We start from the raw sequence: 19,672 nt of genomic DNA, 5'->3' as shown, positions 1-19,672 counted from the left end.
TTCCTGCATGCTGGATTTTATTTCAGATCCTGCTCTGCAGTGTTTGTTGCAGCCTGCCCCTGCCCCTCAGGCTCCATTTCAGCCCCAGCCCTACAGCCTTGTTTGCCAATTATTTTATTGGTTTGTAAAAGGTATTTTTCTTGTCCATCAAATCTCTTTATTCTTCAATTGTTTACATATCTTCTTCACTGATTCTGATGGGATAGATCTATTGTTTATGCAAGGGCCATTTATTTTTCCCCCCAAAAAAATAGTTTGCTGTGATTACCCACACCAATAGATAGTTGAATGCAGATTCTCTTTCTCAAAGTGTTTTCACATGGGAACTGAGCTGGCTGCTGAGCTGCACTTAGAGGAAGTGACAGGCTAGCTGGTAATTCAAGGCCTGTTTTTATGAGGCCTTTCTTTCATGATTCTTTTACCTATCACAACAGGGTTGCAGTCAAAATGTCATCCATGTAGTGAGCACATTCTGGCAATTGTTCTCTCCCTGCTGAGAGTGCCTGTGCCATGCACCCTTGGCAGACTGCAGAGCTGTTTGTCGTGCCTTGGGGAAGAACTCACCGTTGGTAACGTGGCACTGGTGCTGTGTTATTCACAGAAGGCTCTGCAAAATCCAACTTTGGGGTGTGGTCTGGGTGCAATGGAATAGTGACAAAATAATGTTTGAGCTCCACAAACAGGCTTTCCCAGGAGGCAGGTATCCTTGTAGGAAAGGCACTCTAGGCTGGAGGGTGCCCATGCTCTCCATCACAGAGTTAATTTTTCACAGGTCATGGAGTAAGCTCCACTTGCTAGGTTTCTTATTTTATAACAAGTACTGGGGTCTTGCAAGGGCTCATGGATGGCTCTGTGTCCTTGAACCAGTTGTTCTCGTACCATTGTTTAAAGTCCAAGTTGTTGAGACTCAGGAGGAAGCTGATGAGGTGGTAATGCTGATGTTTGACATCCCTGAATGTCTTCCTGGGTCCTGGAACAGGGAATAGCTGGAGAAGATTAATAGGAACACTGTACCATGATGGTGACATAAGGCAAAATTGCTTCTGTAAGTTTGCAGACACAGCTCTGTCCTGGCAGTTGAACTTCTGTTCCTGCTCTGGCCATGAAGGCTGCAGGGTGATTGGGTTCTTTCTCTTTCTGCTGGGCCTCATTTTCTCAGAGGCAGTTGGTGATTGATCGAACAAAGAGGTGACCACTTGGACCCTTGTGATGGTAAGACACAAGCATGTCCTCTCTTGAAGTCAATGAATCAATTAAGCTTTGCTGTTGCACACTCAATTGGGATCTAGATTTGAAGTTATTTTTTCCAAATTTCTTAGCTAAATATTGCAATATTAATAATGATTTGTTGTCTAAATTTCTAATGTATGTATTACATTATTTGGATGTCCTTAAAGCACTAAATCCCCCCTTTTTTTCCTTTTTTTGGTGTTAATGAGAAGCTTGTGTTTGGTTCTGAGCATGAGGAAACATCAAGGCAAAAGAATACATGTAGTGAAAATGAACAGAGAGCAATCAGGAATAAGCCATGTACACAAATTAAGAATATTTCAGATAGTACACATAATTAATAATCCATGTGAAATTGGGTAATTAGGAATCTCTGAAATTCTGCATCTAGCAGTATATAAAACATAGCATCTAGTAGCTGTATCCCTCCAAAGTTTCCTTCAGGACAGAGATGCAAACTGCTGAAGTGTTTCTGTAATAATAACTGGGAAAAACCACAAGATCCAGCAGTTCAGAGGAGACTTGCAATGAAGCTCAGATGTCTTTTCTTGGAACTCGGAAAAATACTGAAAATTATGAGACATCATTGGATCAAACCACAGAGCCAGTGCAGGGACTAGCCAGAGAGCTAACCTGATCTAAGAGATGCATAAAGAGCTAGAGAACAAGAAGGAAGGGTCCCGAAATAACACACGTCTTTTAGATAATTACACAAAGAGATGTTAAAGCATAGAAGAAGCTGGCTATAAATACTCTAATAGCATCCTATGAATAATGCCTATCATAAGATCAGTAAATTCACATCATGTAATCAATATATCATTGGTAATGCTGTCTAGAAGTTGAGATAATACTTTTCTAAAGAGTCATTTACTTATGACAGCAAAATGAAACGAAGGAAAATGCTAAAACAGCTTAAAATCGATAACAGCCATAAAGTAAAATCATCACAGGCTCTCACTGTGTTATCTGTGGAAAACAAAACAGCAGTTGTAACAAAGATCGTAACAAGCAATAGAATCCTTGACAAAATCAAGGGTGAATACACTGTATCTTCTTTATCCACAAACAGGTGTTTATCAGTGTTTCATCAGAGCTGTTCTAGTCGGGTTCCTCTTACCTCTTACAAGAAAACAACTCTATATCTTACAGTCTAGAAAATATTAAACTGTCTCAGATTGCAATGCAAGATGTAACCAGGTGTATTCTGCCACCATCTGTTAAAACCTGGTGGGGCAGGGTTCTTTATCTCTTCCAAGACCCATTCTCCCTGAAAGGGAGATATCTCCTGTTAAAGGGCCATTGAGTGTTCCTGCATGGCTGATAAAATTCCATTATCCTAAAAGGGCCATTGAGTGTCCCTGCATGGCTGATAAAATTCCATCATCCCATTGTTAGATGCTCCGCCCAGGGGGAGGAGCCAAGCATTCCTGCCTGGATATAATCTGAGACTTCAAACACCACAGCCACCTTTTCCACTGGATTCCCAGAGGAAGAACAGACCCTTCTACTTCACCAGTGGACCTCTAGAGGAAAACTCCATCCTTCTGCAGGATCTGCTCACACAGAACAGCCCCTGTCCCTGCAGGAGAAGTGCAGCCACCATTGATTCAGACTGCTGCCACCACCCTGACCCACAGGGTGTCAGGCTGTATTCTGTGTCTGCTGGAGCAGCAGGTTTGGTGTTTTTTTTTTCTTTTTTTTTTTCTTTTTCTTTTTTTTTTTTTTTTTTTTTGTGGTCTAATTATTTCTAAGCTCTGAAGAACCGCTGCAGATAAAATTCAAAGTGATAGGACTTAGATAAGAACTTTAAACTCATTGCTGCAAATAATCTTGTCAGAAGAGGAAAGTCACAGGCCAGGCGTGGGGCAGAGCGGACAGCGTGCGTGGTCAAGATGGTGCTCACCAGTTTCTTGCCAGCTCCAACCCAGCTTTGCCAAGATCAGCTAGAAGCAGAAGAAAGAGCAGGAGCTCAGAGATGCAGGCAGACTGCTCTGGTTTCCTCACAAAGGGAACCTCCCCCATATGGTTACCGGAAAGGATGGATACCGCGGGCGCTGGAGGATTTTGGAGATGGGGGCGCCTTCCCAGAAATTCACGTGGCCCAATATCCATTGGATATGGGCCGAAAGAAGAAAATGTCCAATGCTTTGGCTCTTCAGGTGGATGCAGAAGGGAAAATAAAATACGATGCAATTGCTCGACAAGGACAGTCAAAGGACAAGGTCATTTACAGCAAGTACACAGATCTTGTGCCAAAAGAGGTCATGAATGTGGATGATCCTGAACTGCAGAGACCAGATGAGAACGCAGTTAGAGAGATAACAAAGAAGACAAGAGCAGCCTTGGAGAAATTAGTGTCCCAAAAAGTTGCAGCAGCCATGCCAGTTGGAGCTGCTGAGAAGGCAGCTCCTGCACAGTACATTCGGTACACACCATGTCAGCAAGGAGCTGCGTTCAACTCTGGAGCGAGGCAGAGAGTTATTCGGGTGGTGGAAATGCAGAAGGACCCTCTGGAGCCTGCAAGATTCAAAATTAACAAGAAGATTCCACGGGGACCACCATCTCCTCCAGCACCTGTAATGCACTCTCCAAGCAGAAAGATAACTGTGAAAGAGCAGCAAGAGTGGAAAATTCCTCCGTGCATTTCAAACTGGAAAAATGTGAAGGGTTACACCGTTCCCTTGGAGAAGCGTCTGGCCGCAGATGGCAGAGGATTGCAGGCTGTTCATATTAATGAAAACTTTGCCAAACTTGCTGAGGCGCTCTATATTGCTGACAGAAAGGCCCGCGAGGCAGTGGAGATGCGTGCCCAGGTGGAGAGGAAGATGGCTCAGAAAGAAAAGGAGAAGCACGAGCAAAAGCTCCGAGAAATGGCTCAGAAAGCCAGGGAGAGAAGAGCAGGGATCAAAACCCCTGTTGAAAAAGAGGATGGAGAGGCTAGAGCGAGAGATGAAATCAGACACGACCGGCGCAAGGAGAGACAGCACGACAGGAACCTTTCCCGGGCAGCTCCTGGTAAGAGGTCAAAGCTGCAAAGAAATGAGAACAGAGATATCAGTGAGGTTATTGCCCTGGGGGTACCCACCCGCAGGCCATCCAATGAAATCCAGTATGACCAGAGGCTCTTCAACCAGAGCAGGGGGATGGACAGTGGCTTTGCTGGAGGAGAGGATGAAATGTATAATGTTTATGACCAGCCATGGAGAAGTGGCAAGGATATGGCCCAAAACATCTACAGGCCAAGTAAGAGTATGGATAAGGACATGTATGGAGATGATCTAGAGGCTCAACTAAAGACCAAGAGGTTTGTTCCTGACAAAGAGTTTTCCGACTTGGATCGTAACAGCAGAGGCAGGAGCAGAGATGGACCGGTTCAATTTGAGGAGGATCCATTTGGTTTGGACAAGTTTCTGGAAGAAGCTAAGAAACACGGTGGTTCCAAACGGCCATCAGACAGCAGCTGCCCTAAGGAACACGAGCATCAGAGCAAGAAGACAAGGAAGGACTGAATCTGCTCCTTGAGAGGCAGGGAAATGGACTGAAAACTTGGATGGTGTTCTAGCACAGCAGTTCCCAGCTCCAGTGTGCATCCACTACTTCTTCAACATAGGACAGCTACCCAAGGAGAGAGAAGACACGGAGACCACTTGGAAACGTTTCATAAGGGAATTGATTATTCTTTAGTAAATTCTCTGACTTTGTTGATCCCCATTGCCCAGCCTGTAAGGGTGAGAATGCAGCCCCCTTCCTACAGCTTTAGTGTTTAGCTAAATCTTGATCTGTTAAAAGCTTTCTTGCTGTGTATAATGATTGTCTTATGCTGTAACACATGCTGTGGTGTTCATGATTCAGTGTTTTAGTGTGGCTATAGAGTTTATTTGAACAAGGGAGGGCAAACAGCTGGATTCTCTTCTAAAACAAGCACTCCTTCATAGTTTCTCAGTAATCCTTGCTTTAGTTTCTTTACATTTAGTGAAATAAAGCCTTCTTCTGTGGTAGCTGCTCCCTGGTCAGAGAGAGAGAGAGAGAGGCTAGATGAGTTTTCCCAGAATTGGCCTGGGTAGCTTTAGGGAGCTGGGGAGAAAGAATTCTAAACAATTCTTGTCTTGCTGCACCTGATGTTGTGAACATGTGGAATGTGTTATGGAGATTTGTTTATAAAGGGTTGTTAGTTAATTAGCCAATGGTGATGGTGTTTTAAATGAAGGACCAGTTAGGTCCCCCTGTAACAAAGTAGGGTCTATAAAGTGTGGGTTTCTTAATAAAGATTATTAGTCTTCTCTGAATATCTTGGGAGTCTGTGTCACTTATTACCTGGTCCTGGCTTGCTGCACCAACATCCTTCTACCATTCAAAAAAAAGAAAAAAGAAAAAAAAAAAAAAGAAAAAAAAGAAGTAACAGAGCTGCAGCAGGCAAGCTGCACCAGGGCAGGGTGGGGGGAGGTCCACCATGCCAGGGACACCACACCCCTGCAGTCACTACACTTCCCCAGAGAGCAGAAACCGGGCCCCCCTGCTCCTGTCCGTGCCATCTGGGGGAATCTCAATTACTGGAGGTAATTTTGCAAGCACATGCACCTTAGTTCCGGCACCAGGCTCCTGGTTGTTTGTTTCTCCACGTGGTTTGACTTTCACTGCCCCCACCCCAGGATAGAAGGGAAATGGTCAACATGGGGGCTGCTTGCTCCCGAGCATCTGCACGCAGGGACACACACTCAGGTGCTGTCCCAGTACCAGAGTGTAAGCTTGAGCTCTGCTAAATACATTTTCCATACTGGGGACTGTGGAGGCCCGTGAGCCTACCAGGGAAAGGGCAGTAGCAATGTCCTGGGGAGACACACAGGAGGCTCTGGGATTCCTCTCAGCTCACGGTGAGGAACAGTCTTCCCCCTTGGTGCTCAGCAGCACTGCATTAATTTGTCCCACTTCTGTCTTCCCCATTGGCCACTTGGCCTTCCCTGCCCCTTTTCTATGTTCAAGTTCTGGTAAGATCTCCAGTGCCTGTAATTCACATTGGTGTCTGTAACCCTGCCTATCCACCCTGGCATTCCCTCGTGGTCCCTTCCCAGTGAACCACCCCTGAGCCCTCAGGCACTGGATCCTGATGCTCTTCTCTGCCCCCTCTTTCCCTGTATTTTTACCCTGGACCCCCTTTTGTTATTGTCTTTGGCTCCTGGACCCCTTCAGTGTCTCCTGAAATAAAGCACATTGGAACTCTGTGCCTGGATGCTCCCATATCTTCACTGCCGAGTTGCTGTGTTTGTGTGTATGTGTGTGTGTATGTGTGTGTCTGTGTGTGTGTGTGAGCACTGTGCGTGTGTGTCTGTCTGTGTGTGTCTGTCTGTGTCTGTGCCTCTGTGTCTGTGCCTCTGTGTATCTGTGTGAGCACTGTGTGTGTCTGTGTGTCTGTCTCTGTGTCGTGGTCTGTGTGTGTGAGCAACCACTGTGTGTGTGTCTCTATGTGTGTGTTTCTGTGTGCCTGTGTGAGCACTGTGTGTGTCTGTGAGGACTGTGGGTGTCTGTGTGCCTGTGTGTCTGTCTGTGTGTCTGTATATGTCTCTGTGTGTGTGTCTGTGTGTGGTTGTGTGCTCTTGTGGCTCCCACCCGTGGGTGCAAGACGCTCTCGGGGAAGGTTGCATCCACCACCCCATGGACTGCAACATGAGCCCATCCCCTGAACCACACAACACAGTAACAAAGCCATCAGCATATACTTATTGTACTTTCTCATTTTTCCAACATATTTTGCCTTGTTCAACTCACAGTTTGGCTTTCTTTCCATGATGTGTACGTTTTCACGTGGTTGCTGCTCCCGTGTGCCATTTCCACGTCACGGTTCTATTCTGTAGCTTGTTTCCCCATGCCTGAACAGATGCAATGCATTTTGCAGTTCTTGGCCATTCACTCACCACGGTTCTTGAGAATGTTGTCCTCACACCTTGCTGAGCCCTTCTCTCCTCGGCAGCTCTTAGGCTGCCTCAGCTCCCGTGACTCTCTTTGGCAAGGAGAGGAGCCGCGTATCCTCTGTGGTGCAGGGCTCCATATGTCCTGTGGATTGAGCACTGTGTTTGTGTTTGCATTCTCACCAGGTGTGCAATTTCTCCCAGAGTTGTGTTCCCTTCTATGTGTTCCGCATCCGAGCTGCTGCTGGATGGAGCTGTGCCAGTGGAGGTTGAGCAGGTCAGGGTAGATTTCGGGAAGCCGCTTGATGGCCAGGAGCTTCAGCATGCGGGAGGTGCAGCTCTTCAGCTCCAGCTCCCTCAGGTGCTTCTCCTCGGAGAGCGTGGTGGGACGCAGCTCCACCTTGTGCTTCTGCAGCACTTGGTCCACGAAGCTGCCGGGCAGCTTTGGGAAGAGCTTCTCCTTCACCACGTGGATGGGGATGAAGATGGCTCCCGCCTGGACCACGTGCGGGAAAGGGCAAGCGGACGTGAAGGTCTTCAGCTGGGAGAGCAGTTTGCTGAGGAGCGCGGCCACGTCCTGGAAAGCCAGCCAGATCTCCTTGCCGTTGCTGGCCTGCTGAGGACTGGCAGCCTTGGAGCCGTTCTTGGGGCTGGGCAGGGATTTGGCCATCTCTCCCAGCACTATTTCCTTTGGGGGTGGCTCCTCAGTGCCCACCCTGCCCTCCTGAGACTCCAGCTCTTGGGGCACAGGCTTTGGTTTTTTAGGAATGCTCCTGTAACAGCTTTCCTCTTGGCTCTGCACTGCATCAGTGCCCAGCCTCAGGCTGGACACCACTGAGACGTCTCTGAGGGCAGCAGGCTCCTGGCTGCCACCCGTGTTTTGGGGAGAGGAGTCCTCCCACTGATGGTTCTTGCAGAACAGGATGGGGTCTGTGCCCTTGGCCTTCTCCAGGTACTCCTGGTAAGGTGCCAGGCTGAAGACGTTGTGGATCACAGGCATGGGTGGGGAGGATGAGGAAGCCTTGGTGTCCCTCAGCTCTTCCAGCCCTTTGATGGGGGTCACGGATTGAGAAAGGCGGATGAGCTCCCTGGCTGGATCCTTGACCTTGCAGGCATTTCCTTCCCCTGGTCCCCCACAGGGGGTGTCCTGAGGGGCCAGGCTGCTGTTCTTCCTCCCTGCATACATGGCCGTGACTGCTATAGCTGGTCTAATGCTACACAGATAATTTGGCTGAACAGACAACAACTCGACTAGCCTAGCTCATTAGGAGATAGACATAAACAAGTCCCCAGGCATAGCAATGATAAGTTGGACTTGAGTTCAAACAGGGGACCTCAGCCAATCCCTTTGGATCGTGGATGCACTCCTAGCATTGCCCAGCCAGCTGGGTGGAGTAGAGATCTTTAGCCAATCCCGCTTCTATGAACCGTGGATTTGAAACCCCTGTAACTGAAAACCCTATAATATGATAAACCCCTATAATAATAAAAACACCCTAACCTTTCAGACAATAATCCTTGGCTGTTGCTGCATGACCACAGGGTGTGCTTGTTGCATTCCTGTCTGCAGCACCCAAGTGACATTTGTGCCCCGTGTGAGGACAACAAGCTGCTGCAGTGTTGTGGGGAGATGGGGCAGCGGAGAATGCTGAGGGCACCTGGGTGGGCTGTGAGAAGCTGAGGGCAGTGGAAAGAGCTGCTGGCAGCTGAAGAACTGCAGGCAGCAGAGAGAGCTATGGGCAGTAGAGAAATGCCCTGTGGCCAGCAGGAAACTTGGCTTAGGTTGCAATGCAAGATGTAACCAAAAGTATGTATTCTATTACCAGCTGTTAAAGCCAGGTGGGGCAGGGTTCTTTATCTCTTCCACAACTAATCCTCCCTCCACTGAGATATCTTCAGTTAATGGGCCATTGAGTGGTCCCTGCATGGCTGATAAAATTCCATCATCCCATTGTTAGATGCTCCGCCCAGGGGGAGGAGCCAAGCATTCCTGCCTGGATATAATCTGAGCCTTCCAGCACCACAGCCACCTTTTCCACTGGATTCCCAGAGGAAGAACAGACTCTTCTACTTCACCAGTGGACCTTCAGAGGAAAACTCCACCTTTCTACAGGATCACTGTGTGGCAAGGAACACCAGGGAAAGCCGTGTGCATCCAAACACCCTTGTGATTTACAGAAACTGCTGGGAGAAATGGGAGCTTGGGCATCGGTGCCAGAGGACCCTACACTCCAGGTATGGACTCTCGCTTTAACAAGAAGAGGGATCAAACATGATAAACAGGCTTTACTAGCCTTAATCAAGTGGTGTGGGAGGCTCGGACTGGACGTGTCCGAAGGGGCCGCCTTGGACTTAAACACATGGGATTGGGCTGGCAGATACATACTTGCAGCAGCTGCCACAGCCGATGAAACTGCCATCAATGTCATCGAACCCTGGAGGCTGATCCTGGACCTGATAAAACAGTTAGAGAGCGAGCGAGACACGAGGCTGGTGGAGGGGATGGCACCAGGCGAGCAGGGCAGGAGAACGGGCAGAGCATCTGCCGTGTGGAGCCACGGAGCCTCCCCAGGAGGGGGTGACCTGTCCTCAGAGTTCCCTGAGGCTGCCCGGGACTGTGGCATTGCCCCGGGCAGGGATGATATGCCAGCCAATCGTCCCACCATTGCACAGAGCCGTGGAGCCAGCCCACACAGGGACAAGACCCCAGTAGAGCGCACTGTCACTGAACAAAGCGGTGAGGACACCCTGCACTCCCGAGTCAAGTTAAACAGGCGTCCTGCAGCCCCTCTGGCTGCTGCCTCTTCGCTGTGTCCTGCTGTGCCAGCCCTTGGAGCCACGACAGGCTGCCCTGCCTTTCCTCTGTGCCCTGCCACTGCAACCAAGAGCACCGAGACCACGACCGGCCGCCGTGAAATGGCAAGCTGCTGTGGAGCCGCCTCTGCCAGCCGCCCGGCAACGCTCGGCCGCCGCAGGACCCCTGGCTGCTGTGGAGCACACGGCTGCTGCAGAGGGCTGGCTGCCCCCGAGCCTGGCCCTGCCACAAGGACAAATGCTCACTCTGTGACCAAGCCTGGCCATGCTGGCTCTGCCGCTGCGCTGCAGGGGCGCCCGGCTCTCGCAGGGACACAGCACCTTACAGCTGTTCCAGTTATGCCAGTGCAGCCATTCCAGCAGCGTGTGCCAGAGACACCTACATGCCCTGCTACAACACGTGTGCCAGTACTGCCTCCTCCCAGAGCCCCTTGGTCCAGCTCTGACACCGTGCTTTCTGCACGGCCTCCACGGGGCAGGGCCAGCTGTCACTGCAACTCAGGGATGGGCCTGGGAAACACATCACCAGAAATTCCTGGAAGAAAGATCAGATCCGGGAATTCCTCAGCAGTCGCTGCTGGCACTGCACTGCCACCGTCGGAGCAGAAGCTTGCTTTGGATTGTATACCAGCAAAGGACATGAGAGAGATCCAGAACCATCATCCCTCAGCAGAGCCACAAAATATCGTCACCAACGCCACATTGCCAACAGCTCTGCCCAATCCTGTGACCCTCAGGCAAAAGGAAAACGATCATCTTAATCTCCTGGAAATAAATCGAGAAGTGACTCCAGCAGTTCCGTCATCTAAAGTTGCAAAAGTGGAAGGCTGCATTCGGATGTATGAAGAGATGCACAGGCTGAAAGCAAGGGAGAGGCTGAGGCAGCGGCAGGAGGAGCTGGAGCAGATGGTGAGGGCAGCCCATGCCCAGGCCAGTGAGCAGCTGAAGCGCTTTGATGAACTGAGGCAGCTAAAGCGGCACCAGGAATTCCAGGAGTTGCAAGAAGTAATGGAGGAGAGCTCAAAGGAGGCTCAGAGGCAGCAAGAGAAGTTGAAGGAAGAACACCGACACAGAGCAAAGATATCGAACCTAAAATTGCGCGAGGCAGAGCAGCAGAGGCAACGCTTCCAGGAAGAGCTGGAACTTTTGCACAAGAAAGAGGGCCAGGAGAGACTGCGTCGCCTTTATTCCATCCAGGAGGAACTGCTGCAGCTGAAGCAGCAGATTGATCCCAACTACGGGCACAAAGATTTGCCCGGAATCGACCTGTCTGCGTACAGCAGTCGTGGCAGCCAGATCTGTGGGCTGGTGTCAGAGCTCATCCGCAGCGCCAGCGAGAGAGGGCTCCCGGCTCAAGCAGATGTGGCCAGCACTGAACGAGCCCTGCAGGAGATGCAAGGACTGATATCCAGCATGCAGCAGGAAATCGCTGCAGCTCTAGAAGCAAAAAAGAGGCAAGATGAAGAGGAAAAGAAACAAAAGCAGAAAGAGCTGGAGGAAAGAGAGCAGATGAAGAGGCAGACTTCTGTCCCTGCACAGCAGTGGTGGGGAAAGCAGCGGAAGGAAGGACTTCAAGTAGAAACAGATGAAAGTATCATGCAGTGGTACCAGCAGCTTCAGGATGCTGCTGAGCAATGTCTTGCTGCTTTCAGTGAAATTGGCAACTGCAAAGGCAACGCCGAGGTGAAGAAGATAAAAACAAACTTGCAGAAAGCTGCTACAATCCCTGTCAGCCAGATCTCCTGCATATCAGGCTCGAAGCTGAGAGAGGTGTTTGATAAGATCCATAACCTGCTCTCTGGGAAGCCTGTTCAGACTGAAGGCCAAACCGTGTTGGTGACTCAGCATCCACAGGGACTGGAGTTTGTTTGTTACAAACTGGCGGAGAAGTTTGTGAGACACGGGGAAGGAGAAGTATCTTTTCACCATGATTCAGCTTTCCCAATAGCTGTGGTGCTCTCAGGAATCTGGGAATTCCACCCTCGAGTTGGAGACCTCTTTTTAGCTCATCTGCACAAAAAGTGCCCATATTCTGTGCCGTTTTACCCCGCTCGCAAAGAAGGGACTTCCATGGAAGAGTATCACAGGATGCTTGGATATGAAGTCCATGATTCTGAAGTGGAAGAACAAGACCATTTTCTTAAGAGGATGTCAGGAATGATTCGTCTCTATGCTGCCCTCATTCAGCTCCGCTGGCCCCATGCAAACCAGCAAGGGGCACATCCTCACGGTCTGAGCTACGGATGGCGCTGGCTGGCGCAGATGCTGAATCTGGAGCCTCTGGCAGACCTGACAGCTATGCTGCTTCTGGATTTCCTGCAAGTCTGTGGCAATGCTCTGATGAAGCAGTATGGCATTCAGTTCTGGAAAACAATGCTCTTCATCCAGAAATCCTATATCCCAAGAATTGAAGCTGTGACCAGCTCGGGCCAGATGGGCTGTTTGTCACGTTTGAAGACTTTTGTGCAGAGATGTTTACAGGCACAGGAAATGCCATTACCAAAGGGCATCCTGACACCTTCCTTTTGGAGAACGTAAATCCATCTATCACCGAATGGGTACTGGGGACAGACAAAGGTGATACAGAGACCCCACCATCAGAAGGCATGAAAAGACACCTTATTATTAGAAATCTGCAGTTCTTAGAGAACAATGGTGGACCTAAATCCTGATTGGCCTCTAGGAATCTTCTCTCACACTATTGGTGAACTATGAATAGCACACTCTGGAGAAACATTATCTATAAACAACGGTTACAGAAAGAGAGACAATAATAGTTTGAATTCTTCTCTCTAAGTTTCCCACAGCTTCTCCCAGCTTCCCAGGAAAATCCTGGGAGAACTATGTCTCTCTCTGTTCAGAGAATACGTGGTTACCACATCCATCTGCATTTCCTTTCCCCTTAATGTTTAATTGAAGGAGATTTATTTGGTACCCTTAGAAGCTGATCTTGGCATTAGAACTCCGTAAGGTTTTGTACAGCATTACTGAAACTTCAAGACTTTTCCTTCATATGTTCAATTGTGGAGGCAGTAAACCAGCTGAGGAGAAGCAGCAACAACCCTTCAGCAACAAACTCTGTAATGATGGTGAGGAAAAAACCCTTTCCCCAGAATGCATTTTTACCATATGTTGGTTCTGCGTATCCCATTGGCCCTTCCCCTTTGCTCTGCCCCTGTGCCCTCATCTCATTTGTTCTGATGTTCTGCCCATCCCTCACTATCCCTATAGAAACCCCTGCTCTTGCTCTCTGGCAGTTCTTTGTCCCTGGATGCCTTGGAGGTAGGAGCTCAATAAAGACCCTCTCTGAACCCCATAGGAAGACTCTGTCTTTTCCTCTGCGTTGCTCATGGCTAAAATCACACCAGAGCTGAAATCACTCAGTGAGAGCGAGATGTGCCTGTGCACCCAGGATCTCTTTTTAAAGATGCTTCTCTGGGAAGGTCACTGCACTCTACCAATTCTGCCTGCTGTGACATTTAATCATGTACAAGATGCTTTAAATGCATTGTCCTGATGGCTCCAGGGATTAAGGACTCTTGGACTGAAGAATTGCACAGTGCAATGGAAGTTGCATTGTGCAGTTCAGCTCATGGAAGTGAAAATACCCACAGAGCAGAGTAGCAAATGCTGTTTACACACTGAATCATTTAAAAGAACTTTCCCAAAACCCAGTAATCTTAAACTATTTCCTATCATTACAGCCGTCCGGTGATGCACAGTCACCTAAACCTAAACCAATGATAAAAGACATTATCACAAAGAAGTGGGAAGGCCCATGGGACCTCATTCCATGGGGACGTGGGTATGTGTGCATTTCCACAGACACCACAACAGGATGGACAGCAGCCAGGTGTGTCTGTGCTGCCCTGCGTCTTGCTCGGGACCAGATACAACACCCTCCTGATGGTCCCTCAGCAGATATCATGGACCAGCCATTTTAACAACTTGTACACCCCTTACATGGCAATTTGGGACCTTTTGAATTGACTGTTTAAGGATTTTACCTATTCAAATGACACAAAGATTTTATAAACTGAATTTAACCAGTTGTTTTCCCTGTTACTTTCTCACGGTTCTAAAGTTAAAATGTTTCCAGTTCATAGAGTTAGGTTATAAGTTTGTAACCTCCCAGCTATAAGCCTGCAGCATGCCAATTTGAAAACTTGTAGTGTTGGTGATCCCCCCTGACAGCTCTTGGGAATGAATGTTCTAACTTCACTGATATAGGGGATACATCACTGGCTGAGAGATGCTCGGCTTGTTGAGTTCAGCAGAATCATCTGTGTCACCGTGCTGTCCTGTCACCCTGTTGGCCAAGGGCCCTTGCAGAGGGATGACCGAGAACACCGTGCACGTTTAGAACAGAAAGGGGGAGCTGTGACAGCTGGAGCTGGCCTGTAGCTGCACAGATAATTTGGCCTAACAGCCACCAACTCAGCCAGCCTAGCTCAGGAGAAGATAGAAGTAAACAAGTCCCCAAGCATACGAATGAAAGGTTTGATTTCAGTTCAAAGAGGGGACTGTTGCTGATGGTGGAGACAGGAGTGTGACACACATGCACCGAGGTTCATGCAGCAACAGCCAATATCTATTGAAGTGCACCCCCTCTCACAGGGGATTTGAATTTCCTGCTCTTATGGACATGACTGGATAGTTTCACAGCTCTGCCCAGCTCGCTGGCCAGTGATACGGGTGCTTTCACAGTTCAAAGGGATTGGCTGGGGTCCCCTTGTTTGAGCTGGAATCCAGCCTGTCATTCTCATACCTGGGGACTTGATTACTGCTGCTGCCTAATGAGCTAGGCTGGTTGAGTTGGTGTCTACTCTGCCAAACTATCTGTGCAGCTATAGAGCACCAGCAGCTATCACAGGGGACCTCAGCCAATCCCTTGGGATCATGGAGGCACTGCTATCCTTGGCCAGTGAGCTGGGCAGAGTTAAGTTCTTTAGCCAATTTTGTTTGTATGAGAGTAGATTTGAAACTCCTAAAAAAGATCTTTCAGACAATAAACCTTGGCTGTGGCTGCATGAGCGCGGTGTGTGCTTGTCCCATTCCTGTCTCCAACACCCAAGGGACACAGGGCTGTCCCCTTGCCTGGGTTTCTCCCAGCTCCCTGCTCTCTCAGGAAATGTCTCAGTGAGCCCACCGGAGCCCCCAGAAAGCCTCTCTGGGCTGCAGACAGGCTGGAAGGCGCTGCTGTGCCTCGGTGCTGCTGCCCACTGCGGGCTGTCTGCCCTGTGCTGCTCACAGCCCGGCTCCGTGCTGGGAAAGGAGCCGTGGAACACGGATGCATCGCCCGGGCTGAGGGCAAAGCCTGGGTACCCGCTGTTCCTGGGCAGCTCGGCATCCCTGGGGGGCTCAGCATCCCCCAGCGCTGCCCCCAGCCTGGCACCCACTGTCCTGGGCACGTAGGGCTCCAAGGGGCTGGGAAAGAAACTCCTGGGCTCCTGGGACTTGAGGTAGGTGCTGGGAAAGGGCTCCCTGCTTCCCACGTAGCCAAAGCTGGGCAGGGCACTGGGCTCCCCCACAGTGGGAGCTGGGGCACAGTGGTAGAGGGGGCCAGGTCTGTGGGGTGACAGCGGGTATGGGGGTGGTGGGAAGCACATTGCTGACCTCTCCTGGATCACTGGGCTGGCGTCAGGTGGCTGGAGCTTGGGCCAGGGCTCCAGGCTGAGGCTGGGGACCTCCGGCACCTTCTGGCTGTGGGCAGAGGGACAACTTGCTTCCAGGAACGGGGAGCTGGGGGGTGGCCTGTACTTATCAGGCTGTCCTTGCTCCTCTGGGTGTCCGGGGGCTGCAGCCTGGTGCCCGGGCTCTCTGGGGGGTACAGCAGGAAGCCCAGCAGGGGCCCCTCGGCCGGCACAGGCTGGCCCAGGGCAGCGGGGCCGTGGTGCAGGTAGGTGGGCGTGGGGCTCCAGCCAGCCGGGGGCTGCTCGGGGCCCTTGGGGCTCTGCAGCGGGCAGGCAAAGTAGGAGCCCTTGTAGCTGAAATGGTTTTCAGAGGCAGGCTGGGCCACGGGGCTGGATGTGCCTGGGATTTTGCTGGGCAGGAAGCTGGGGGCGGGCTCCAGACGAGGCAGCTTCTTGAAAATCACGGGCCCTGCAGCCTGCGAGCGCCGTTTGGAGGCCATTTACACGTTGGTGCTGGTGTCCCCACAGGAGAGGTGAGCTGGCCTTCCTGGAAAAGACAGAGAATGAGCCATGAGCAAATCAAGTCCCCACAGCCAGCAGCCTGGGATGGCACAGGGTTGACAGAGGGTCACAAGCCACCCCACAACGTGAGCATAACCCAGGTTCTTGTTAATGGATGTCTGATTAGGGAGACTGGGGGCTGATTAGAGTAAAACAATGCTGAATAAACAATGTTTATAAATAAATAAATAAATAAATCTGTATACTGGTTTTATTTTAGAGCAATTTGGGTCCCCTGACTCCATTTTGGCTATTATCTACTGTAATAAAGCAACATAAAAGCAAAAAAATCCAACGCTTCAAAATGCCTATGAAAAAGAAAGGGAAGGGTAAGAGTAGAAAGATCCCAGCACCCACGCATCATCCAACAAGACTGGGAGGTTGCAATTCCACTGTGATGATCTCCCTGGGGTGAGGGAAGTGCAGGTAACACCAAGTCCCAGGGTTAATATAATGCTCAGGTATCTCCCTGGGGCAGGGAGTTTTACTCTGGATGATGTAACTCTGTGGCTCACAGGACACCTCGGTGTAATTTTTTGCCTGTGACACCTTGCAAGTGTAGGTGCAGTTGAGAGACCAATTATGGCCCATCAGAGGGGAGGAATATCTGCCCATCACCTGAGCATCCTGTACCCAAGCAGCCCCAGCACAAACCTGAGCACCACTCAGCACTCTCCCAGCATGGTCAAATGTCACCCCCTGACTTTGCCCAAGCAGTGCCATCCCCACAGCTGCGCCTGGCCAGGAAAACTGCTCTGCTTTTGCTGTCACCATCAGCCTTTTCCCTCTGGGAATGTCCCAGCCAGCGGGCCGGGAGAGGGACACGTGGGAATCAGCGCTGGGGGGATGCTTGCAAGGAGCCCAACACACGCAGCCGGGAATCCCGAGACCCTACAGCTGCCAAAAGCAGCGGGTGCAATAAACACACCCCGTTACTCCTCTTTTGTAATATTCTTTCCCTTTTTCCCCCTTCCCTCTTCTCAGGGCTTTTTCCCACACGGGGGCCGTTCGGCCGGGAGGGAGTAAAAGTAAAACCAAGCGCGGAGGGAACACGGGCCGCCAGCAGCGAAACCTCCCTGAGAAGCTCCCGCGGGAGCCTTGGCTGCCGCCTTCGGCTGTGCAAAGGACTCGGGAGGGCTCCCGCTCCTCCCCGGCCTGCCAAGGCCCTGGGCAACACCTCACCCTTCTCTTTCTGCCCGGTGTGTCCCCAGCGGGGCACGCAGGCTCCCCGCAATTCCCTGCCCGGGGTGCGGTGCCCGCAGCGGGAGCCTCTCCCCGCAGCCTCCCGCCTCCTCCATCGCCGCGGGATCCAAATCCAGCCGCCAGCTCCCGGCCAGCCCGCAGCCATCGAGCTGGAAGAACATCTCCCAAAGGCGCCGGCAGGCAGCCAGCCCAGCCCCCGAGTGCTGCGGCACGGCGGTCCCGGGCTCTCCCGGACTCCGGCGGCAAGGAGGCGGATTCCCCCGGCCGGCTGCAGTCCCGCTGCCACAGCCTCGGGCGCTTTGGCATCCTGCCCACGAGGGCACCGCTCCCATGGCCGGCGGGTTCCGAGGAGCTCACCGGCATCGCTGCCCCGAACTCCGGGCATTTGAGGGAACCAACAAGAGGCCTCGGCGGTCCCGGCACCCTCATTCCACTTCTTGTCCCTTTTCCACCAAGTTTGCAGCTCCCCAGCTTCTCCCAGCCGGATCCTTGCCGTGGACCGAGCCAGCTGCTTTTTAAGGCAGTATCCCTCTGGAATGCACGCACCGAGCCACGGCTGCTCTGAGATTAAACTTGAATCCACCCCTCTCCCCCAAGGAATACTCACTTTTATTTTAAAAAATCACAAAACTTCACGGAGCAATCAGCTGTGGCGATTGGGGGTGAGAAACCAATCTCAGGAATGCCCTGGGAAAGCATCGTTGTCTAAGTCAGGGAAAATTCATTCCTTTCCCCTGGTTCGAATGCTGTATTCCCTTTCACGTCCAGCTCATCCTGTACCCTTTGTAACTTTCATTAGTTACTCCTACGAAAACTTTTCTGCTCCCCTCCCACTCCATGTAGCTGTGCACAAAAACTGTACCTTTCCCCAAAGACGGGGCACTCGCCCTGGTGTCCTGCTGATTGTTACCCGATCCTGCTGTCCCTCCGACTCACCGTCTGCCCCTCAGCCTACCCTCCGTGTTTTCCTATCCCTTTTGGACCCTGCAATAAATCAGTTGAAATTATCCGGGACTCGAGCTGCCCTCCTTCTATCTGGTGAAGAGAACCATCTAGCCGGGGTCGAGTGGGTGAAAATCCTGACCCCGGCAATCAGCAGCCACCAGAAGGGCTCAGTGACTGCGTCCCCTTCTGCTTGGGGGATTAAACCCCCTCCAAAGTGCATCGATCCCATCCCGGCCCATCCATGTCACTCCCATCCAAGGCTGGCCACGGGCACGGCCGGGAGCCCCTCGCTGCTCGCAGGCCCTGGCCAGGACACGAGCTGTGCATGTGGCAGGGCTGGGTGGCCCTGGCCGTCCTTCTGTCCCCTCGGCACAGCCGCGGCCACCGCATCAGTGTGGCCAACGCTGCGGCCACCCCCCCGAGAAACCCCTGGCAGCACTCGAGCTGCTCACGCTGCCAATCGCCGCACGATGCAAAGTGGCCAGAAATGGGTAAAACCCCGGGATGCGCAGCCCGCAACCCGTTTTCCCTGCACGGCCCCGGGAGAAGCAGCCGATGGCGAGGAAGGCGTGCAGGGATCCCCCTGCTCGAGGCTTTCACCGCCGGCCGGGGGTGCCCCCGCCCCGCTGCCCCGCATCCCTCCGCTGCACCGCGGCTGCGGGGACGCGCATCCCGCGGGCCCGCACTCACCTGCGGCTGCGGCTGCGGCGCGGGGCCTGCCCCGGCGCATCGCTACGGGCTCGGCCGGGGCTCGGTGCTACGGGAACGGGGGGGCCGCTGCTCCTCGGCCGGCAGCCCGCGCTGTGCGGAGGAAGTGGGAGGAGGAGGAGGAGAAGGAGGAGGAGGTGGAGGTGGAGGAGGACCAAGAGGGTGTCAAATCATATTCTTTGTCATTGTTTTCTTGTATTACTACATTTTTATTTTCATCTTTTATTCTTCCCTGCTAAAGACCTGTTAATTCTGCTCCCATATCTTTGCCTGAAAACCCCAATAATTCAGAGAGAGAGTGTTTGCATTTTCCATTTCAGAGCATGCTTCTACCTGCCTTCAGCAGACACCTGTCTTTCAAACCAAGACAGATTTTGGTGCACAATGAGCAGCACAAGAACATTGAGAGAAAAAGGGTGTAAAAAAGGAATAACAGTTCTTAAATAACCTAATTTTTTGTGTGTGCTGGACATAGAAACCTCGTTAGGTGTCACCATGGGGTCTAGCTTACCTTGGTTTGGTGGCACATACTCACGGCTGTATTTCTCCCATTTGCAGGCCCTTATCTAAACATGGGTCCTATAACCAAGGCTACTCTGGCTGTTTTCCAGTTTGTTTCATGCATTAATAAGGTGAAGAATTCATGGATTTTTAATTTCCTCTAGAAGATGG

General features: G+C 51.3%; 2 protein-coding genes across 2 annotated transcripts; one reads left to right on the top strand and one right to left on the bottom strand.

Moving 5' to 3' along the window:
• Window positions 1–97: 97 nt before the first annotated feature.
• LOC135280978 (uncharacterized) lies at window positions 98–19,101 on the bottom strand. The gene is given in 7 exon segments (XM_064389444.1): window positions 98–5,239; window positions 6,997–8,392; window positions 9,523–9,590; window positions 12,451–12,511; window positions 14,799–15,566; window positions 15,569–16,130; window positions 18,983–19,101. Coding segments are annotated over 5 exon segments (2,670 nt in total). The 5' UTR covers window positions 16,084–16,130; window positions 18,983–19,101; the 3' UTR covers window positions 98–5,239; window positions 6,997–7,134.
• Window positions 3,126–4,742, top strand: LOC135281027 (SNW domain-containing protein 1-like). Its single transcript, XM_064389527.1, has one exon. The coding sequence runs from the start codon at window positions 3,126–3,128 to the stop codon at window positions 4,740–4,742; it is 1,617 nt and encodes a 538-aa protein (XP_064245597.1).
• Window positions 19,102–19,672: the final 571 nt, after the last annotated feature.

This window comes from Passer domesticus, chromosome 14 (assembly GCF_036417665.1).
Source record: "Passer domesticus isolate bPasDom1 chromosome 14, bPasDom1.hap1, whole genome shotgun sequence".
Lineage (NCBI taxonomy): Eukaryota > Metazoa > Chordata > Aves > Passeriformes > Passeridae > Passer > Passer domesticus.
Note: the sequence above shows the minus strand (reverse complement) of the source record. Positions and strands in the feature narration are given on the sequence as shown.

Excerpts from the sequence above, each read along its gene's own strand:
- LOC135281027 (XM_064389527.1), top strand. The coding sequence starts at position 3,126 with ATGGTGCTCACCAGTTTCTTGCCAGCTCCAACCCAGCTTTGCCAAGAT.